This window comes from Bufo bufo, chromosome 6 (genome assembly GCF_905171765.1).
Source record: "Bufo bufo chromosome 6, aBufBuf1.1, whole genome shotgun sequence".
NCBI lineage: Eukaryota > Metazoa > Chordata > Amphibia > Anura > Bufonidae > Bufo > Bufo bufo.
In genome coordinates, this window is record NC_053394.1 from 183,898,150 (window position 1) to 183,921,960 (window position 23,811).

Below are 23,811 nucleotides of genomic sequence, written 5' to 3' on the forward strand. Positions count from 1 at the left end.
TCGATATTGTGGAATTCGCCATATTCGTTTAAAATGGCGCCTCATCTTCATGCCCAGAGACAAAGGAACAAAGGAACGCCCTCTCAAGAGTGCGAAAATGCTGTTTATGCCCCCCAGAAGTGGGAAAATTTAGCGACACCCCCTCAAAAAAAGATGTCGAATACACCCCCCTGGGAGCGGGAAAAAGAGAGACTGCCCCCAATGCACTTCCTAATGCAAGCAGAGGTGATAAAGACTCCACCCCCTGGGCTGCGCCCTTAGAACCTGCTATCTGCCGGAGGGAAGAAGTCACCAAGATGGCGTTTCACCAACCTTGGTGGAACCAGATGGCGATTTGTGGAGAAGCCGTCTATGAGGAGCGTCCACAGGAGATCCATATCTCCCAGATCCTGAGGAAAAGTGGGCCCTCGGTATTCGCTATCGTGCCAGAGGCTGTGGATTCCTCCCTGACCAAGACGGATGTCCCGCTGACCTTACCCAGCATTCCGGAGGAGGGCACCGCTGAAGTCCCGCTTCCTACTCACATAGACTTGGACTTAATCAAGTTCCCGGAGGCCGTGGATCCCTCCGCCTTGTCAAGCTCTCTCACAGAATATCAAGCGCCACCCCAGATGGACACAGACGCACAACCTGCTTTTGCGGAGGACGCCACTGATGTCGCTGCATCAGCTGTGGAGAAGCCAGTGACCCAGATGGCACCAGAGTTTCACGAGTACCACCAGGAGGCACCGGCCCGGTCCGTGTCCATCCATCCGGGGTACGTCCCGAAACCCCAGCACCGGCCATCAGCCTTAGGCCGACCACGCCACTACCGCTTACTGGTGCGGCGGAGGCGGCTGGAGATTCCACTCCGCCGCCCAGCTATGAAAAGTTGCAGAGCCTGAATGCTGACGTCCCACACGAGATCACTGCTTTTGCCCAAACCGCATGGGAGTACAAATCCGCGGTTGAGGAATGGGTGAAGAAGGTGATTGATAACCCTCAGCCCGGAGACCCCAAGCTTACCAGGAGAACCGGAACCGTCTTGTGGTTCTTGGTTGAACGTGATGTCGGATTTGTGCAGGACAGCCACTCCGGCACTGAACTATTCGTAGGCCGGCGTTCAGTTAAAAGGCACTACTTGCCCCAGGCCCGGCACAACTTATACTCGGGTGACCAAATCGAGTACACCCCGATGCGGTCCATGCAAGGACTTTTTGCCGCCGGAGTCACACTCCTGGACAAGCCACTTTCCCCTGCCATTACCCCAGAGACCTGGCAGGAGGGATCCAGGCTCTGCGGGCAGGACCCGTTGTCTACAGGAGACCCCGGATGGTCGCATGCACTTCAGGGAGAAGCCCCAACCTGCACCTGCACCCCGCATCCCAGACCTGTCGCCACCACCAACCTTGAGAGTGGGACAGATCAACAACAGCGTCCTGACCTTCAATCCCAAGGTCCAGCCATGCTTCATGCCCCCCTACATGCTGCCCTGGAAACAAACTCAGGTAACTGCTCCAGCCCTTCCTGCACCCATGCAGCCAGAAGTTCTGCCAGTTCCTGCACCGGCTGTGGATTCCGGTCTGCAGCAAGCCACTGCAGCATTTTCCAGGCTGTCGGCACTGCCAATCCCTGCAGCCACCGGTAGAGGGCAGTGGCGCACCACTACCAACGCTACCCCCAGCTACCAGCAGAGGCTGGAGCAACCTCTGATGAGGTTTAGCAGCTCTAGCAGTGATGAAGAGCTGGACACCTACTTGTAAGGTGTCCCCACTATAAGAAAAATATAACAAGTGACATTGTTTGGGAGCCACTCCGTGGACTGCTACCTGACGGGTGAGGACCTGTTTGGCATTTTTGTGTGTTTTAACCGTTTTGTTCCAGGTTGCCAGTGTTGTCCTCATCCAGATGGTCATGTGAGTTAGGACTCCCCCCATCAGCACTTAACCCCCTCAATTCCAAGTTACCGTTTTATCCCCTTTCTCAGGTTACTTGATAGCCTGTTGCTGCTATTAACTTTTAACCCTTTGGATTACAATGAACTCTTTTGCCCTGTGGATTGCAAAGAACTTTTATCAATTTCCAGAGGATTCTGCAACTTCAAGCACTTCCAGGAATAAGGACTCAAGTTATTGTTGAGCCTATCCTTGCACTTAATAAATTTGCACTATTAAATGTTTTACAGCAACATAAAAGCTTGCACCCAAAGAAAATACTCAAACGTGATACCTGAGCTCTTTGTGCCAAAGAAAAGACTCAAACGTGATACCTGAGCTCTTTGTGATTGTCCTATTATGAAAATTTTGCACTATTGCAACAGTTTACAGTTATGTAACGTTTAAGTAACCTGCCCATTGTGTGTATTATCCATCTAGGTGCCACAATGAGAATTTATGCACTGTTCATAATGATTGCACTTAACCATTGCACTTAACAAAAAATGTAGCAATTTACTTAAAGTGTGCCTTTTTACAGCTCTTGCCCTCTCCCCCCTTCATACGGACTGTCATCATAGGGACATTGAATACTAATGGCCTACACCCAGTGATATATACCCATAGGTACCCAGGGTAGGACCAAGTGGTAAGTCCAGGCAGATCCAATTTCACAGGTACCCCTGCTGCTTCGGGAATCGTTAGAAGCCCTAGGCTGCTCCTTCCCGCTTGTTAAATGTTCCGGATTGTTCCCATCCGGAGGTGTCTTATTTCCAGGAGATCCATGGGAACGTACTGCCCTCCTCCTGTGACTTGCCAGAAGACATGGAGATGATAAATACCTCCCCTTCTGAGCTTTTGCCTAAGGTAAGGCGCCTCAAGCCTTAGAGCCATATACTTAGCTTCCTCATAGACATCATAGTGATCGTGCTATAAGCCAAATTTCTTCATGCTATGATGCAGGGAAGGGAATACAGGATAAAGCCACCCTTCTATTTGCGGGCATTCCATTACATAATGGTGGGATTACGGAGTAAAGACACCCCCATGCTTTCCTTGATGTCAAAAGCGCTCAAGACATACAAAGTCAGTTAGTGAAGGTATTGCTTTGTGCAGTTATAGGTTCACTGGTTATACCAAGAGAAGGAAACTGTGTGTTGGACACCTTACTCTAGCGGGCAGGAACCTCGAGGAAACCGTTATGTGTTTTGTCTTTGTACGTCATTTTATGTGATTCATGCAGCACTCTGTATTATATTGGGTATCCAGAGCTTATTCCTCAACCGTCTACAATGCGCCGAGGATGGCTTATCTTAAAGTAAAGGGGTATGTAACATCCCAGAGTATGTCACTAAACTCTTTCCCCCCTGCTACAACATGTTAGGTATGTGCATATTGTCATCTGGTATAAGTTTGCATCACTCTCTCCATAATGTGCATTTTCCAGGCCTGTTGTATTGTATATTTGCTGTAATTCTCAATGTACACCAGCAGGTGGCAGCAATATGTAAGCAGACCATGGTTAGTTAATAGATCTAGGCTGGAATAGTCCATTCCAGGCTAGCTCCCCCTTTTCTGAGGAGGAGTGGAATGTTCCCACATCCTACTTCAGGGGGAGGAAGGAAAGTTCTAGTCAGTGTGTGACCACCCCCCTGCTGGGGCAGGCTGTGTTAGTAGGAGCTCCCAGAAAACAGGGACCCCAACCTTGGATCCAAGCCTCGGCTGAGGCCCAAGATCAACCTTCCCAGCCTGAGTCCCTTACCTCAGCTGGTAGACCAAGAAAGCAGCCTTTCACAGAACTATCAGATCTCCAGGAAGCCACCATTATACCCTGCGAGCAGTCCTGTATGTAAAGATCCTAAGACAAAGAGAAGATAAGTACCTCATCAGCTAGTCAGGCCCAAACTAAGCAGACTAAAGACAGAGCAGAAGATAGATACCTGCCAGTTTCTCTAGGCATATGATCAGATGCAGAATACATATAAATTCCTGCTCATTGCACATGTACCTGTGCAGTGTGAGACCTGCTGTAAGGAATCTTCAGTCTTGCCTTCCAACAACTGCCACCGTTCTCTGAGAGGGAAAGTAGTACAGGTTATTTAGACCATTGAGGGACAATTTAAGGAACTGGTGCAAAGGACAGACAGTAAGTGCAATCACACTGGTACACCTACAGGCATTATTACTGTTAGTAAAAAGGGTACCTTGCCTCAGTTGTCTGCCACACTTTTACCATAGATTAACTATGCATTTGAGGATCTACGAGAATTGTAATACTATGGGAATTGTAATGCAGCCATCTCACTGCTGGTTATCCTATGTTCAGCTTTGGAAGCACTGTGTATGTATCCTGGGACGACTGAAATGAATACTACCATTGCCTGTCTTATGAACTGCCTAAACTACCTCAGTAGAGTAAAACTTTGTTTAACAAAACAGGCCTATTTGCTTTCACTTTGCACTCACAGTTGATAGTAGAATGTATAGCAGGGAAGAAATTTGTTGCAGTGGTGCCATGTGTTAGGGCAAAACCCGTACTTCTATGACCTGCTGGGGTCCAAATCAGGTAAAGGTACGAGTGCTCGGAAGAGATAAATGACACAGGCTCAAGGTTGTATCAGAATGATCTCTTGGCTTTACTGGGAGGATACAAATATTTATACCCATTTTCTAGAACTCAAGACAACACAGATATCGTCACTTACGTAAGCATCGCGTGACTAATAGTAATAATAACTTATTTTTGATGTTTGCAAATCAAGCACATTTAATTACAAAAAACCTTATCTTATCCTTGAGTTCATCCTTGAGAAGTATCTGGAACCAGTTGTACTCCCAGAACATCAGACACACATAGTTCTGAGAACTAACAAGCAATTAACTTTGTTTGTCTCAAGTACACACGATTCAGCAATTCTCCATTCTGACCTCAAATAAACCAGCAAAGTAAAATGGAATTCAGGATACAAAATGAAGGTGCAATCCCTCACAATTCCCCCTGTAACAAAATCCAAGGTAAATAGACAGATAGATAGATAGATCTCATATTCTCCTAGACTTACATTATCAATAGCTTATTATATAGCAGTGGCTAATTGATCTATTAAGCAAATGCAACTGGTGCCTCTCGATGATTTTAATAATCTCTCCTACTACTGGTTTTGTAACACACTTTACTCAAGCACATTAATGCTAGCTTAATCACAATGTAAATAAGTGCAATAATCCAAAAAATCTGTATTATCCCCTGCACTATACCCACAAGCCATCCATCAATATTTTTGAACCAATTTTCTGGGTTGAAGAAAGAGAAAGTGTCTGACCACCAAGAATCTTTATTCGCACTTGTAGTGTCCCACTAGGTAAATGTGGGCAGTACACAAGGGTCAATTGGGCCACGTTTGTTCTCCACCTCCTGTGGAACAGTGGCATTGTATTTTACATTGCATTTTAATATATATTGCTATGTTTTATGTGTATTCTCCCTGTTTATCTGTGTACCAGGCCTGTTAGGGTGTAGTTCCTCCTCCTAGACATTAGAGGGAGCTAGGGAACCCATAGTATAAATAGTCAGGTCCTGTGCAGGGAAGGAAGTCTGTGTAGTCAGGAGTCTGTGTAGAGACAGAAGCTGGGGGCCACTTCCTGACATGCAGCTAGACAGCCCAGGCTTCTAGCTGGCCACCAGGAGAAGAAGCAGGAGAAGAAGCTGCCTCCTGAGAACAACCAGAAGTTCCCATAACTAGAGCAGAGCAAAGCAGAAGTGTTTCCAGCCAACGTGAGTGGAGCTGAAGGGCAGAATGATTATACCTAAAGCAAGGATATATATACCTGAGGAAGTTCTCTACCAAGGATAAAGCCAGCATTAGGGCATATGGGCCTTGGGATAAAGACAGCCAGGAGTTCTGAGGAATAGTGCACAGGATTTCTGAGGAAAAGTGCAGCCTGGTCTGTAAGTGTTTTAACCCTGTTTCCAGTAAAAGGAAGTTTTGGTTCACCACAACATCGTGTTCCTATTATAAATCGGTGTGCCACCGTTACAGGCACTGGTGTCACGAATCTTAAAGGGACCTTGCCCCCGGCACATTAAACACCTGCAACATCCAGGGCACCTCATCTACCATCAGGCCTTGTCCCTATATACAGAGAGTGCCCCAGAGGACCCCTGTACCAGCCTCTACATCACTGCTGTACGCCTGCCCAGGGTCTTCCAAGAAACTGTGAGTAACACAGAGCAACCCTCGTTTGCCTATTAACCGTGACCTCACCATCGCTATACCCTGCAGGGCTGCGTACTGCACATTTTGGCATCACAAACAGGATGCGATCATTCCTGCACCATTGTGGAATATAAACTGTGCGCCGTTATTGCCCATAAAGTGAAAAAGCCCTATCCGTTTATTGAAAAATTGCTGGGCCAAAGAACTGTAAAAATTGCGGTGTGAAAATTGTATTTTTATGGACTGTTTTGCCATTTTTAAGTCACCGCTTGCTGTCAGTGAATAGACAGCGTTTTGCTCAAAGATGGCCGCCTAACCTGACTGGAATAACTCCTGCGTCATCTTTGTACTTTGTTGGCAGGAAAATTTGGCGCCTTCTGCTAAAAGTGCGGGAAAGACTGGATGTCCGTGCCACCGCCCTGTCTGCGAATTTACATGTCTACTAAAATGGACTCCGCCTCCCCTATGCTAGAGTACCTGGGGGGGCGGCCTCCCGGAGCAGTGGGAGGTCTTGACTGAAATAATAGGTGCCGCCCTGTCGCTCTCCAGAGAAGGATCGAGCATACTGACAAGTAAAGACTGCTCTGACGTAATGTCTGCACCAGCCGTTAAGAAAATGGAACCTGACCAATTGGAGCAAGAAGAAGCTCCACCAGCTTACACTCCGGGACCGGAGAGACCCACCAGCCTGCCACCAGGATCGCAGCCTGAACCATACTTTGGTTCATGGAAGGACTTTGCTAGGCCCACTATACAGTGGTCTGCACTGATGGCGGAGGTGCGGGAAGCGGCCATAAAGAAGACGACTCGCCAGAAAATATATTTTGAGGAGTTGGCCAAGACTGTTTATGAACGCCACGCCACTACGCAACCCTGCCTGGAAAGGAGAATGGGGATAGTGGTGGCTTTTGACAAGGACCAAGGCTTCGGTTTCATAAAGGATTATACAACTGGCAGAGACTTATTTGTGAACCGGAGGTCAGTTAAACGCAACTACCTACCCGACCATCTGCACAACCTCTGAGAAGGAGAGGAGGTGGAGTTCCCCCCTGCCGAGGGCCTGAGAGGCCCCTACGCCACAGCTGTAACCCTTCCCAAGCCGGGAATCGAAGATTGGGAGGAGCCCGAAGAGCCAAATTGTCCGGAACGTGAACCGGAGCGCCCGACAGAACCGGCGCACAATACTTTACAGGAACTGGGTTCCTTCATCGGCCCCAATGTATTTTGGCAGCCCACGGTACTGGAGAAGTGGGTAAGCCCATACCCTTCACCTGAACTGCCCCGACGGGAGAAAACCATAAAGGAGATTGAGAACCTGGAGAGGTTCCATACAACCTTAGAAAATATCCGGAAAGGAAAGAGTGCGGCGCTGGAACCTGCGGTGGCCGTGCCAGACCGTCCGGATCCCTTACCTGCACCTGCTGCATTTGCGAAGGATCCCTACAGTGACACGGCATCTGAATGTTTGGAAGACCAGATTGTTCAACTCCAACTTCAACTTCGTGGCCTGCGCCAACATGCCGCATCTCGAGTGGCGCCTCCGTCACCTGAGAAGAAGGATTTATCAAAGGACGCAGATGCCCCTGAGCCGGTAGTCCAAGTTACAGTCCCTGCCAGACCAGCGACCATAGTGACTGCAGCCGCTGTCGCGGCACCGGAGAGACTCTCGTATTCCAGATGTCGGGTCCGCCGCTTGCAGCCACGCCACCCAGTCCCGCGGAGCCTCCTGCTGTGATTTTACCTGGACCCATGGCGCCTCCGGCAGTATTCACCCCCAGACCTATGGGGCCAGTACCCATAAGAGGCCCATTTATGCTCCAGTTACTGCCTAATACTATTTTGTGGGCCCAGCCATACGTGGACCCTCGTGTCAGGCCCAGTCTGCCAGCAGAACCAGGATGGGCCACTGATGTTCAAAGTGGATCCGATACGTACCTGTGAGTAGGCCTGCCAGGCCATGTTGTTACATTGCTGAGGGACCCTTATTACAGTGGATTTAACCCTTTCAGGACAGGAGTCCTTTGTTTTGGCCCCATGAGCTGCTGCCAGTTACCCACGGCTCAGTGGTGGTGGTAGGCCACTGAAAATACCAAGTGCTTTAAGGTCATGCTGTTTACAGGACCTCCTGCCTGCTTTCAGGACTTAAGCCAAGTTGTGCCTGTTGTTTATTTTTGCACTTTAACCCTTTTAACCCCCTTTTCAGGTTGAATAAGGGATATTACAGCACTATTTTATATGCCATTTTAATTATGTGGACTTTGTGTGCTGTGACTTTTATGTGCAATCTTCATTCAAGAAATGTACCCAGAGATGACCCCAACGCCTGAGGGCCTCTGAGATGCTGTTTTATGGGACTACTGTATTTAAATATTATGGACAATCCTGGTTATCCTTGATACGCTGCACCAGTTCAGCGCCCCCTGTTCCCTATACTATCCTGAGTGAAGAGAAAGACGCCCCTTTTCACTGGACTTGTTCCTTTGCCAGCGGAGCTGCCTGATATATTGCAAATGTAGATGTGTGTGCCTGCTTTGCATATTTTTGTCTTTCAGGTGACAGTCTCCATCTGGGCAGGGCCCCTTGTGTTGCGCCGAGGACGGTCAACGTTAAAGCAACGGGGTATGTAGTGTCCCACTAGGTAAATGTGGGCACTACACAAGGGTCAATTGGGCCACGTTTGTTCTCCACCTCCTGTGGAACAGTGGCATTGTATTTTACATTGCATTTTAATATACTGTATATTGCTATGTTTTATGTGTATTCTCCCTGTTTATCTGTGTACCAGGCCTGTTAGGGTGGGGGCCACTTCCTGACATGCAGCTAGACAGCCCAGGCTTCTAGCTGGCCGCCAGGAGAAGAAGCTGCCTCCTGAGAGCAACCAGAAGTTCCCATAACTAGAGCAGAGGAAAGCAGAAGTGTTTCCAGCCAACCTGAGTGGAGCTGAAGGGCAAAAGGATTATACCTAAAGCAAGGATACCTAAAGCCTGCTTGTGACTGCTCCCAATGTATGGAACTTTACAAAAGACTGTAAATAGTTGCTGTTTCCAGTAAAAGGAAGTTTTGGTTCACCACAACATCGTGTTCCTCAATTATTCCTATCATAAATCGGTGTGCCACCGTTACAGGCACTGGCGTCACGAATCTTAAAGGGACCTTGCCCCCGGCACATTAAACACCTGCAACATCCAGGGCACCTCATCTATCATCAGGCCTGGTCCCTATATATAGAGAGTGCCCCCAGAGGACCCCTGTGCCAGCCTCTCCATCACTGCTGTATGCCTGCCCAGGGTCTTCCAAGAAACTGTGAGTAACCCAGAGCAACCCTCGTTTGCCTATTAACCGTGACCTCACCATCGCTATACCCTGCAGGGCTGCGTACTGCACACTATGTTTATCCAACCACTTATCTCTCATTTCCTTCATCTTTTCAATACCTGCCCTTATCTGAAGGTTACCTTGTTGATCTATATAATGACAGCAGGTTGGTCCTATCACTTAACACATTCCTCCTTCCCTGGCAGTGAGATAATCCAGAAATAAAGTATGCTGTTTAGTGACTATGATTAACTGACATTGTACATCATTAGTTTGGTTTACAAGGACTAACACATCCCATATTTGGTCATCTAGATAATCTGTTGCTACTACTAGCTTAATCCACATCTGCATAATCATTGGGTAAATAAAAAGAACCTATTTGCAATACACATCTCTACTACATAAAGTTCCCATTTGGTCAGGGTTTGTTGTCTGCAGCTCTTTTATATAATGTATGTTTAGGCACAGCATTTATATTAAGCTTATCATGTGACAGTATAAATATGGCTGGAGTCAGTTGGACAAGAGTACAGGTTCCGTAAGCTCCAGGTGGAATCCACTTATATGCTGCCACTCCACAAGCAAAATAAAGATCACCAGGAAGAGTATAATTATAGGTTACATGATAAAGGAGTATATAACTGCAGTAATGGTTACACTTTCATTATATAAACACTATGTTTGGCCACCATCATTATCACTGCCTATTTCCCCCCCCCAAACCCGCAGGAATAACTGTCATAAGTTTTAGGAGTCAATACAGCCCCAAGGTTGTCTTTACAATCATCACTATCCTTTATGGACCCTTCAAACTTGTTGTTATGCTCTCATGACATGTTATGTAGAGTCCTTTGTATCGCCACTATAGTGACTCCTTCAGTCTGATTGTATCCCTGGGCCAGTGTAAAAGAGACTGATACTGGAAAGTCTAAATCTCCTAGATGAAGCTTTCATACTTTTATTCTGGCCCACTTCTGTCCATCAAAATCCCATGCTCTGACAGTGTTGTCCTTTTTTCCAGTCACATTGGCCTGCCACCAGGGGGGGCTCTACCCATCCAGCAATAGAAAGGGCACTGCAGTAGAGTTAAACTTAAGACTTTCATTCTGTGATCTTTAAATGGATAAAAAGTCTATGTTAGCAAGCTCTAACCACGGCACTGGGATTGCTAAATAAGGCATAGTCTTTGAACTCACAGGACTGTGAGTACAGATCCAGCAGTTTTTATAATTGTCCGCATCTGTCATATTCTTTAACATGACCTGATGATGCCTAATAAGTAGCAGTGCAAGGATCTCCATCCTCAGGGTTTAGCAATTTCTTGCAATGTGAGACGTGAATCCAGTTAGGCTTTCCTTCCACCTTTATGGAGGTTGCAGTTTTCAATAGGACTTGGAAGGGACCATCAAATCTGGGCTCAAAGGTTTTCCTCACGTGCCTCTTTATCACCACCCAATCTCCAGGCTCAAGACTGTGTGTACTGAGTCGGGATCTGGAATAGAAGCAAATACTTGTTTATGAGTGTGATCTAACTTTTCAATGAGGGCCTTCATGTAACTGACCATACTATCAGCAACTGCAACTGTTGAGGAAAATACAATCCTAGCCTTGGGGCACTACCAAACAATACCTTAAAGGGGGACAACCCTGTCTTCTTGTCTGGTGTGGTTCTTATTGAGTACAAGGCTAGAGGCAAACACTCTGTCCATGGTCTACCAGTTTCCTGCATGGCTTCAGTTTTATTGTCCCGTTCAAGCGTTCGACAAGGCCACTGCTTTGTGGGTGGTACGCCGTATGGAAGGCTTGGGTCACCCCTAAAGCTTGCATAACCTCTCTCATCATTTCACCTGTAAAGTGGGAGCCTCTATCTGACTCAATAACTTCAGGAGCACCATACCTGCATATGAGTTCACTGACCAGTTTCTTTGCAGTGTTCTTTGCATTTGCCTTAGACACGGGATAAGCTTCTGGCCACCCTGAAAAGAGATCAACACACACGAGAACAAACTCATATACTCCTACCTTAGGCAGTTGTATATAGTCTATCTGTAGTCTCTGGAACGGGTAAAATGGCCTCAGAGTGTGCTTGCTTGGAGTCTTCACCACTTGACCTGGATTATTCAAAGCACAAATCATGCAACTTTGTACAAACCTACTTACCATGGTGGGGAACCCTAGAGCGATCCACCTTTTGGCCACAGTGTTGATCATAGGACCTTTTGCCTGGTGTGTCACCCAATGGGCTTCTTGGGCCATCATCGTATACAGGCAGTAGGCAGATCTTACCTTTAACTTCCCATAGTCCCTGCTCATTTAGGGTAACGCCTCTCTTAGTCCAAGATTATTTTTCTTCTTCATCTGCTTGAGCAGACAGTTTTACCAAAACTTCCACAGACATCTCCTGAGGCTCAAAGGCATTCACTGATACAGTCTCAGTGTCTCTGGGCTTGAGGGCAGCTTGTTTAGCAGCTTTGTCAGCCCTGTTGTTTCCTTTTGATTCATTAGTCGCTTGTTTTGTGTGGGCTCTTACCTTTATGACAGCCACTTCTTCAGGTAACAATAGAAAGTTCATTAGTTCAAATATAGAGTCTTTGTTCTTAATGGGCTGGCCTGCCGATGTCAAAAAGTCTCTGGCCTACCAAATTGGTCCATAATTATGTGCAATACCAAAAGCATATCTGGAATCCGTGTAGATGTTCGCCTTCTTGTCTTTAGCCATTTTACACGCCTCAGAGAGTGCCTTCAACTCTGCCTCCTGTGCTGACATGTAAGCAGGGGAGTGGTTCAGCAAGTACTACCTCATGCTGTGTGACTACCGCATATCCAGTGTGGAATCTGCCATCCTCTCCCATAAATCTGCTTTCATCTACAAAATATTCAAAATTAGGGTTATCAAGAGGTTTGTCATGAACATGTGAAAAACCAGAGGTCTCTTGTTGCATCAAATGCTCACAATCATGATCTTCTGTTTCCCTTAACTCTGTAAGCAATGGACCTGTACCTCCCTCCCCCATTTCTGAATCTGTAATTGGTAACAATGTAGCAGGATTCAGAGTTGTGCATCTCTTAAAGGTAATGCTATCTGGCATGAGGAGGGAACATTGTAACCTCAGTTGTCTGGCCATAGAAATGTGTTTTGGCTGTACTTGACTGAGTATGCCTTGAATGTCATGTGGTGTTTGTACCATTAGAGGGTAGTCAAGTACAATGTCAGATGCTTTTCCACCATCAGCTGGACAGCTGCCACAGCTCTGACACATTAAAGAGCTCCCCTGGACACAGGATCCAATCTGGCACAGAAATATGCAACTGGTCTGTGCCTATCACCATGTTTTTGAGTGAGTACTGCTGTACTGTGTCCCTGGAGCTCTGAACAAAACAGATTCCTAACACCGGTGCAGACAATATTGCCAGTTTCAGAGTGAAAAAGGACTCGATTGCATGTTCCGTCAGACAAAAAGGTTCTGATGACAGGCAATCATACAAAGGCTGCATAAGCATGGATGCATGCCTTATCCAGGGTCTGCAGTATGAGACCAGACCCAAAAACATCCTGAGGGGTTTTGGCTCCTGAGGGAGTTTTATGTCCTTCACCACTTGTTTTCTCTCCTCAGTAAGGTGCCTTGCACCCTCTGAGAGACAATGTCCCAGAAATGTAACTCTTGACTGGCAGTAATGTAATTTGTCTCGGGAAGCTTTGCAACCACTTTCTGCAAGAAATATCAACAATGACAGTGTGGCTTCCCTACAGTTTTCCCGGTTTTCTGCACATAGGAGTAGATCATAACACAACATTATCGGGGATTGACCAACCAGATATAACTGACTGGAGGGCATGTGTGTATATTGTAGGTGAATTCTGTGCTCCTTGGGGTAAAACTGTCTATGCATATTGATTACCTTTAAATGTGAATGCAAACAGATATTGACAATCAGCATATAGGGGAACACTGAAAAATGCATTTGTCATATCTATCACAGTGAAGTGTGTAGCAGTTGGTGGTACCTGTGATAACAAAATGTGTGGGTTTGGTACAAAGGGAGTCTCAGCACCGTGACCTTATTGACCTCCCTAAGATCATGAACCATCCTGTATGTTACTGGTTGTCCCTTTACTGGTTTCTTCTTAACTGGGAACAGGGGTGTATTTGCTGGTGAACTGATCCTTACTAAGACACCCATTCTCTCATATTGTTTCACTTGTAAGGCTACTGCTCTTGAGCATGACTCAAGGGGTACTGCTTAACACGGGGTGGTTGGCAACCTGGTTTGAGATGAACCATGAAAGGGGTAACATTAAGTTTCCCAATGTCTAACTTTGTGGATGCCCATAACTTGTCCGGGACTACCTGTAACTCCCCACAATCCTTGTAGTGTAATTGGCATCCTATCTCGGGCTCTAGGTACAGGGCAATAACTTGACACAGAACCTTATCCGAGGCTCCTATATCTACCCGTGTGGTACCGTCCTCATTAGTGTGGAGCGCGAATATTCGCAAAGCAAATTTTTATCTCGAATATCACCACTTCGAGATTTCGCAAATATGTCGAATACATGACCCCATATTCGCAAATACGAATATTCGCTTTCAAGACGAATAGTGTTAGTGAAACTCTATCATTATTATTAATTCTTTTGTGTGTGTCCTATCCTATTCAGAATACAATATTTATATATTTTTTTAATTGCTCAAAGTCCCAATAATTCCATATTTGCGTGCATATGATGCTACCTATTATTCGCACGATTTAGGTTGCCCCAATAGTAGAATATGTCGAAGATAGTGCTATATTCGTCAATTTCGAATATAGCACAATATTCGCCTTATTCGTCAATTTCTAAATGCTATTGCCGCCTCGTGTCAAGGCTGTGGAATGCCTCATGCTGTATTGTGATCCGATTTGTGCGAATGTTAAATACCGAATAATCGCATATGCTAATTTATGTTCAAAGTTCAATAACATTTCCCTGATATCAATCTACAAATCTAATCAATGGTTTAAATACTCCTGTTAGAGTAAGGACATTATACGTAAAAACTTTCCTGCGAAAATTCGTCACTTGACTATTCGCAGTAATCTATTCATGTTTTGTATTCCCTTCTTTTCTCAAGCGTTATCGGGTTGTGTCAGACAGCACTACACTGCATGTATTGCGAAAAATCGTATATGTTATTTTCGCGGCATTCCATTCGCGCAACCGACTCTTTTCAAGCTTTCAATACATGTAAAGGTTTTTAAACGTGTAAAATAGTCTCCTAAGTCTATTTGCAGCATTCTATACCCGATCCGGCATTTGGCCCTTGTGTTATTTGAAGTACTAGAAGAATAGCCGAATATGTTGAATAGAGTTATATATTCACAGATCGAATATTCGTCTTTATTTTTTCCTTTCTAGGTGACTTGATCCTAACCCCTCCCTACTTTACCAAGATTAGTCAATGAGAAGGCCTAGCAACAAACCTAGCAACCAATCCGAAAGAAGCCTACCTTCTCACTATATAAATGAAGGCACACCTGACAGCCATTTTGTGGTGTTATATTTGTGGCAGAGAGAGGAGCTGTGGTGGTGCTGGTGCTTTGTGATATTCTAATTCCCCATCCCCAATTGATATATCAAATAATATTAGCTATTTAGTGTTAGATAGGGATTAGGGATTAGCTGTTAGGGTAAAAATTATCAGTGATAGGTTACTTTAGTTAGGTGAAAGACAGAGTTAGTCAGGGCTGATAGGTTTAGAGCAGGGATCAGTGTAGGGCTTTAGTGTTAGGGAATAACAAATACATAGATAGAATATTAGTGTAGGTTAGTGGTAGGGCTGTCAATTTCTCATGTTAGATAGTTAGCGTTAGGTTAGTCAGGGATTTAGGGTCTTCGTTTATAGTCTGTGTGTTTTTGTTTGTCGGTTTAGTCTGTCTTGTCTTTGTCTTTGATTTAGGTTAAAAAAAAAAAAGTTTAATTGAGTGTTGACTGTTGGTTTTATCTGTACTGTCTGCGTATTATTGTCTTTGTCCTTTTGTGTGTTTAGTTTAATTAAAAATTTTTTTTTTTTACTGTTATCTGTTTAGTTTTAGCTGTCTTGCCTGCGTCTTTTTGTGTTAGTGTAATTTCTTAAAAAGAAAAAAAGTTCTCCTTTCTTAGTACCTTTTTTTATTTTGTATAGTTAATGCGTCTCATCGTCTTTGTGTTAGTTTAAAAAAAAAAAGAAAAAAGGTTTGTGTTTTCTGTCTAGCTTTGTAGTTTAAATCTTGTCTATGTGTCTGTTTGTATTTTTTTTTTGGGGTGTTAGTTTTTGTCTAAAAAAAAAAAAGTTGTGAATTAGAGTTTTCCGTTTATTGTTAGTATTATCTGTCTTGTCCGCGTCTGATTGTCTGAGTCTTTTTGTGTTTGTGTCTGTTTTCTGTTAAAAAAAAAATTGTTTAGCCTTTTTATTATTTTAGTTTAGGGTTTTAATTTAGTGGGTCCCTTAATTTTTTTTACTTTTTTTTTGCCCCCCCTCCAGTGTACTGTCTGGAGGGGGGGCAAAAAAAAAAAAAAAAATGATGGGGACGCTTCAAGTTCAAATATACCATCGGATTGGAGAAAACTCTGATCCTATGGTATATTAACTCCTGACTTTACATTGAAAGTCAATGGGGGACAGATCCGTTTGAAATTGCACCATATTGTGTCAACGTCAAACGGATCCGTCCCCATTGACTTGCATTGTAAGTCAGGACGGATACGTTTGGCTCCTCACGGCCAGGCGGACACCAAAACGACTTTTTTTTCATGTCCGTGGATCCTCCAAAAATCAAGGAAGACCCACGGATGAAAAAACGGTCACGGATCACGGACCACGGACCAACGGAACCCCGTTTTGTGGACCGTGAAAAAATACGGTCGTGTGCATGAGGCCTAAGGGTGAGAGGAAATGACCTCTACAACAGGCCCGGGGAGACTAATACACCCGGCACACGGCAAACCACTTTTTTACTCCCTTCCGTGCTCTGACAATCTGAGGACGACGTGGTCGTGCCCATGTCCTTTGCTTTGAGAATGTACATTGCCGATCGTGTTTGGGTGGGTCGACCGGTGGTTCGCATGTCGCCTCCCAGACAAATGGAGGACAATTGACCCGCCGCTTAACCTTTCCGGTCTTTATGCTGTATGTGTCTGGGGAATCCAATGTCGTTGAGCAATGCTGCGTTACCGCTGAGGTCTGTGCCACAGCTGATGTTTATTCAGTGAAGTACACTGTATTTTCACATTAAAGCTCTCTGTGCTTCCAAGAATCACAAGTTTTGCTTGACAAGAATCCTTATTTAATCTCAGTGTACTTGTTTCTCCATTTTATATATTTCCAAAATTAGGAATTAATATCTACTTCAGATGTTGTTTTTTGGACCTCATACCGAGGCCCACATACTCCACTGATGTTTACTCCTCACCACTAATATACCATGTGTAACTTTATTTTGCTATTTGTAATTAAATATTTCCAAAAAATTGAACAATTTTATAAGTATAGTAAAGCTAAATAATCTGAGTCAAAACATTTGTGGTTATTTCAAAATGTTAATGATAACACTCCTCCAATGAAATCGTGTCCAATCCAATTTTATTCTTGTTCAGTTACATTCCCATATATACTCATTCGGAATGCTTTACCTGTTGCTGAGGCTTCAGCTGCTGCTGCAACTGCTGTCTCCTGCTGCAACCACCTTTGCAGCAGATTGTGGGCTATACACATGAGTTCGTCATTCTACTCCGCAGTAAAAATCCTGCCACTACCAAGTAATAACATGTTGAGTTATATTGTTGGTCCTCCAACCAAAAAAAGGGCTGTGATTTCTCCTGATGCTGCGGGCTCCTGCTGCGACCACCGAGTCTGCAGATAATTGGGGGCTATCCACACGAGTTCCTCATACTACTCCTCTTTATAAATCCTGCCACTATCCAGTAAGATCATGTTGAGTTATATTGTTGGTCTGTCCACATCAACAATGCTGGTCTTTCTGCTGCTGCTGACTCCTGCTGCTACCACCATGTGTGGTTCTGTTTGGGGGCTATCCACACGAGTTCCTCATACTACTCTTTATAAATCATGCCACTATCCAGTAAGATCATGTTGAGTTATATTGTTGGTCTGTCCACATGAACAATGCTGGTCTTTCTGCTGCTGCTGACTCCTGCTGCTACCACCGTGTGTGGTTCTGTTTGGGGGCTATCCACACGAGTTCCTCATACTACTCCTGTTTATAAATCCTGCCACTACCAAGTATGATCATGTTGAGTTATATTGTGGTTCTGTCCACATTACCAATGCTGGTCTTTCTGCTGCTGCTGCTGACTCCTGCTGCTACCAGCATGTTTGCTGCTGATTGGGGGCTGTCCACAAGAGTCCCTCATACTACTCCTCTTTATAAATCCTGCCACTACCGAGTTTGATCATGTTGAGTTATTTTGTGGTTCTGTCCACATTACCAATGCTGGTCTTTCTGCTGCTGCTGCTGACTCCTGCTGCTACTGCCATGTCTGCTGCTGATTGGGGGATGTCCACAGGAGTTCCTCATACTACTCCTCTTTATAAATCCTGCCACTACCGAGTTTGATCATGTTGAGTTATATTGTGGTTCTGTCCACATTACCAATGCTGGTCTTTCTGCTGCTGCTACCACCGTGTCTGCTGATGATGATTGTGATGATGATTGGGGGCCATCCACACAAGATCCTCATTCTTTCCCCCCTCATAAATCGTGAAACTGCAGAGTATGAACATGTTGAGTTATAGGTTGGGTCTGTTGACATTATGTAATTTATTGCTCCTTATGCTGCTGAAGCTGCTGCTGCAGCTGCTAGTAACGTTGCTGATAAAAGGGGGCTATCCACACGCGTTACTCTTACTATTCCTCTATAAAAATCCGGGCACTACTGAGTGTTGCAATGTGGAGTTCAAAGTTGGGTCTGTAGACATTTTGAACGCTCTTCCTGCCGCCGCAGCTGCTACTGCTGCTAATAATGTTGCTTCTAAAAGGGGGCAATCTACACGCGTTCCTGTTCCAACTCCTCAAAAAAAAAAAGGGAGACTTTTCTTGTTGAATTATGTGTTGGGTCCATAGACATTATGAAAGATATTCCTCCTGCTTGTGTACATACCAACGTTGCCGCTCTTTGTTTGTACACGGGTTCCTTATCCTAATCCTCCAAACAAAACCTGCCTCTACAGGGTATTATCATGTTGAGTGATATGTTTAGTCCATAGACATCATGAACAATGTTCTTCCGTCTGCTGCTGTTGCCGCTAACAGCGTTTCTGCAGATTGGGGTCTATGTACACTATGGGTTCCAACTAATATTATTATGAAGACATCCGGCTACTACTGAAAAAGTCAAGATGATTTTTATTTGTAATCTATATACCTTAACGATCCTTTCTTCTATGCTGCAGCTAATGATGCCTACTGCAGCTCAAAAAGGAGTTCTTCCTACTACTCCTCTTATCACGTGAAAATATTACATTGACTAAGATCATGTAGAGTTCGATTTGCAACCAAAAAAAAACACAAGACGATTTTTTTTTCGCTAGAGCGGCGGTTAGCCGAGCAGTGGTTCATTTGTGCCTATGTAGACAATGTCCTAAGACTATGCCACGTTAAAATTTAGGACATGGCAGATTAGAATCATGTTCACTTCGATGCATTCATAATATTCTTTAACACTCTCTTGCCAGTGCATCTGTACTTTACAAAAAGAAAACGCGGTCTTCTTACAAATACACATGTGGCATAGCACATTTAAATGTTTAATGTTTTTTGTTTTAGAATTTTTACCTATTGACATGGAAATTGATCCGCTTGCTGCAGCTTGAATGTTTTATTTTTGTTGGTGTATCACTGTTCAGCGCTTGGCCCAATTCGAAAAAGATTAATTTTTTCCCAATGAGCTGTTGCTTTTTTTTTATTAATACTAATGCATCTTGTGCTATTTGTTTATGTGCAAATAATTAATTTATGTTAATCTCAATGAACACAACAAAACACAAGTAATATAAACAAAAACGATGTTCGTGTTGCGGCCTGTCATGATTAGGCTTTGTAATCTTTGTTCTATTGCACCCATCCTTATATTGCTTTCAAAATATCATTTATTCAACTCATATGCTTTCCCTTGTCCTGTTATAAAGAAAATTTTGATTTTAAACCGTTTGGTTGATTTCCTTAACTACTCTGTTCATGAAGTTGAAAAAATTTTCAATTTTTTATTAGAAATTTCACTAATCTGTACTTCTGCCTTATAACATATTGTATTGAAACGCATTTTTGTACACCAACACATTTTAATTTTATTAGTTTTCAGAGCGATATTTTTGTTTTTCAAAGTAATGTTTATTAAAAATTAAGGTATCACCCAAATATTTTTTTTTTAATTTGGACAGAAAACACATTTGTTAATAACCGTAAAACTCGATTTTTTTTTGTTTAAATAAAAAAAAACTCATTGTACAGTACAGTGTTTTTTTTTACTTTTAAACACTATTGAGATTATATCATCTGATTCCAAATGAGCATTACCTAAGAGCGGCTTCGAAGGTCGATTCGAATGGTGACGAATTAACTAGCAATCTTATGCTTTCATAACTTTCACAATATCTTTCCGGTTCATATGAATTCTCTAAACTTGTTTATCTGGTATTTCTATGATTTACGCTGCAATGCAACTTTATTATTGTCAATAATTGTAAGTTTCACCATTGAAACGTTGCATGTTGAAAGTATTATTATTATAGTATCATGCTTTTCTCGGCTTCAATCACAATTTTTTTTCAGTTTGCTTATTTTGCTTACTTTATTATTTTAAGACAAGTGTGGTGTGAGGTTGGCCTGTTGTGGTACATTGCCCTAGCAAGGTGTGGACAGCATATCGGCTTCCCTTTTTCAAACAGTCTAGGACAGTTAACACTGTTCTGCACTGTTTGATTAACCAACTTAATTTTTTATTATTTATTTTATTTATGTATATTTTGTTTTAATACGGATTTAGGTTCGAACACGGTGTCAGATTCGTTTTGTAAACTGGGATTACTTTAAAACATAACATTTACTAAATCATTTAAAATAATGGTTTCTGTAAGGTGATGGACAACAACAATATCTCCAATATACCACTTCAAATGCATGAAAAAAGGGGTGGATTTTACCCCATTCTGTGGGATCCACATTCAATGGAGAAATTTCCTGGTCTTGAATAGTACCAGGAACCGGTGTGACCAGGGTGCTTGCGTCCGTATTGGCACTGCAGATAACTCCTAATAGGCCCTATTCTGCCTTTCCTGCCTCATTAGGGGTCAGGGGCTACAAGCAGCGCCTACCTATCACACATGGAGCACCCGCCCCGACAGGGGCGACCCCACACCGAACCTTTCCCTCAGTATGGGTCTAGTGTTCTATATGGCCCTTATTACAAAGCCCTACATGCCATGTTTCTGTCTTTCTTTTGAGACATCATCAGGGGACTTCACACATGTATTCAAGGGCAGCTGGAAATAAAATCACAAACATACACTAAATACAGGTCACATATATTACTGAGTACCGCATATGAGATAATCATCAGCAGGCTCAGGTTACTTACTAAAGATCAAGGTGGTTTTGGCCTCGTGTCTTCACTCAGGATATTCAGTTGTTCCTATCCATATGCCCATCACTATGGATGAGCTACTGTGAGTGGGAGGGAGATCTGGTCATTTTACAACACTAAACCGCTCCTAGGAGTCAGGATTATTCATATAAAGCAGCAGTAATTTTGTTGTTCGTTTAGGCCAAAAGGGTAAACTGTCTTCAAATAGAAGATCCATTTTGCTTCACATTGAAGGATCCTTCTATCAAAGTCGCCCCTTCTTATTCCTGGCTTGATTTTTTCGATCCCCATAAAGGAGTGACAATCAGGCCTGCCATCATGTTCAGTATTCACGTGTCGTGCCACCGACGTATCTCTGCCATTTCTGATGTCGCTCACGTGTTCTCCTATCCTTCTCCTCAGTTCTCTCCCTGTCTTCCCCACATATTCCTTTCCACATTTGCATGTAATTTTATACACCAATCCCATGCTTTTACAGTTAATCATATCATTAACTGTATACATTTTGCCAGTGTTATTGCTCCTAAATGACTTTGCCTTGGCCATAAAGGGGCACGCCACACATCCTCCGCACCTGAAATTACCACTGATGCCTCTCTCAAGCCATGTTTTTTTATGAGGCACTGGTGTATAGTGGCTATGCACCATCATATCACGGATGCTTTTACCACGTCTGTACGTGATGCTGGGGTGCCCCTTTATGACCTTGCAAATGTCCGGGTCCATCTGGAGCACATGCCAATGTCTTGATATAATATCTCTTATTGCCGAGGAACAGCCATTGTATGTGCTAATGAGTCGGATTTCCCTGTTTTCACTGGCCCCACTACTCCTGGGGATATCAATTTTTGGGGCCAATAAAGACCCCCTGTCCTTGTTTAGGGCCATTTGGTACGCTGGGGTGAGTACACCTCCTGGGTATCCACGATCTAAGAAGCGGGTTTTGAGGTCATCAGCCTGTTTAATGAACTCAGAGCGCCTGGAGCAATTCCTCCTTAGACGTAGGTATTGCCCTCTCGGTATTCCCTTCCTGAGGGGATATGGATGGCTACTTTCCCATCTCAGGAGTGAATTTGTGGAGGTCGGTTTCCGATAGATGGATGTCTCCAGGCAGCCCATCCCGTTCATACTGACGCAAATATCCAGAAAGGGGAGTTTAGATGGATCGCATTCTGATGTAAAATGGAGGCCTATCTCGTTCTGGTTCAATTCTTGAACCCAGGCAGAGAACGTCTCCTTGCTCCCCTTCCAGATGACGAAAACGTCATCTATAAATCGCGCCCACTTTTGGACACAATGTAATTCCATTGTGGACTCATCCCCAAATACTATGGTGTTCTCCCACCAGCCCAGGAACAGATTAGCATACGATGGGGCACAAGGGCTCCCCATCGCAGTGCCCCTGAGCTGGTGGAAGAAACGCCCACTAAACAGGAAATAATTCCTTTTCAATGTGAATTCCAATAGTTCCAACACAAAAGCATTGTGTGCCCCAAAATGTTTGCCTCTAGACCAGGGGTGCACAACGTTTCCTGGTTGGGGGCCACATTGCCAGACTGAACCAATGACGAGGGCCGAAATAAAAATTTAAAGGTGTATTAACAACTGAAATATTGTACTTATGGCATATTGAACACACATTATATACCATTAATGTCTAGTTACACTTCCAGGACTCCATCTAATGGGAGAAATACATGAAAAATACATGTGAGCAGCCACAAGACATAGGCATACATGTCTGTTACCAGATGGTTGGGGGCCGCACAGAATGGTATCAAGGGCCGCATGTGGCCCCCGGGCCGCAGGTTGTGCACCCCTGCTCTAGACGATAGAAAGTAGGCCACTGCATGCAAGCCCCACTTGTGTGGTATGGATGAGTATAGTGCTTCCACATCTACACTCCCCAATATACAGCCTGCATCCAGATGAATACCCTCCATCTGTCTAAGTAAATCCCCCGTATCTTTTACATGGGATGATAAGGAAAGGACGAAGGGTGCCAAGATCTTGTCAATGTACACTCCTAGGTTTTGATTCAGGCTGTCAATGCCCGATACAATCGGACGCCCTTTTAAAGGGTCATAGCCCTTATGTACTTTTGGCAGACTGTAAAATGTGGCGATTTGTGGGTATTCTGGGTATAGAAAATCCATTTCTTCCTGGCTGATTAGTTTATTGAGTTTTGCTTTGATCAAAATATTTTTTAACTCTTTTTGATAAGCTATGGTTGGATCACTTTTTAGGATTTCATAGCAATCCCGTGGAGCTAGCAGTTTCTCGCACATCACCTCATAATTCTTTGTACCCAGGATGACTGTGTTGCCACCCTTGTCTGATGGCTTGATGACAATACTTTTATTCTTGGACAATTCCTCCAAAGCACACAGTTCATCCTGGGTACAATTATGAGGTGATGAATGCAGGTGGGTGGTCTCCAGGTCAGTGTTGACCAGTTTGAGAAATACATCCACGCAGTTTGTCTCACCTACCGGGGGTGTCCTCCTGCTCTTTATTTTAAGAGCTGTAAAGGGCCCTTCACCCAATGACGGTTCATTAGTCCCTGTTAGACTTTCTAAAAGTTTTACATCAGGTACCATCTCTCTGGGGACACCCATCTCTGCACTTTGTTTTTTCTCAATGTTGCAAAAGTACTTATACCAACGCAATTTACGCGCAAACAATTGCAGATCCACAATCGTTTTAAACGGATTATATTTAGACGTAGGGACAAAGGAGAGAC

At 44.1% G+C, this 23,811-nt stretch overlaps 1 protein-coding gene across 1 annotated transcript; it reads left to right on the forward strand.

Moving 5' to 3' along the window:
• Positions 1 to 296: 296 nt before the first annotated feature.
• On the forward strand, positions 297 to 1,742 carry LOC121005617 (predicted GPI-anchored protein 58). The gene is made up of 2 exons (XM_040438392.1): positions 297 to 757; positions 1,331 to 1,742. Exons 1-2 carry the CDS (start codon positions 297 to 299, stop codon positions 1,740 to 1,742), a joined length of 873 nt encoding a protein of 290 aa, XP_040294326.1.
• The last annotated feature ends 22,069 nt before the right edge of the window (positions 1,743 to 23,811 follow it).

Excerpts from the sequence above, each read along its gene's own strand:
- LOC121005617 (XM_040438392.1), top strand. The coding sequence starts at position 297 with ATGGCGTTTCACCAACCTTGGTGGAACCAGATGGCGATTTGTGGAGAA. Across the intron at positions 758-1,330 it reads TCCGTGTCCATCCATCCGGG|GGAGAAGCCCCAACCTGCAC; the intron begins GTACGTCCCGAA and ends CATGCACTTCAG.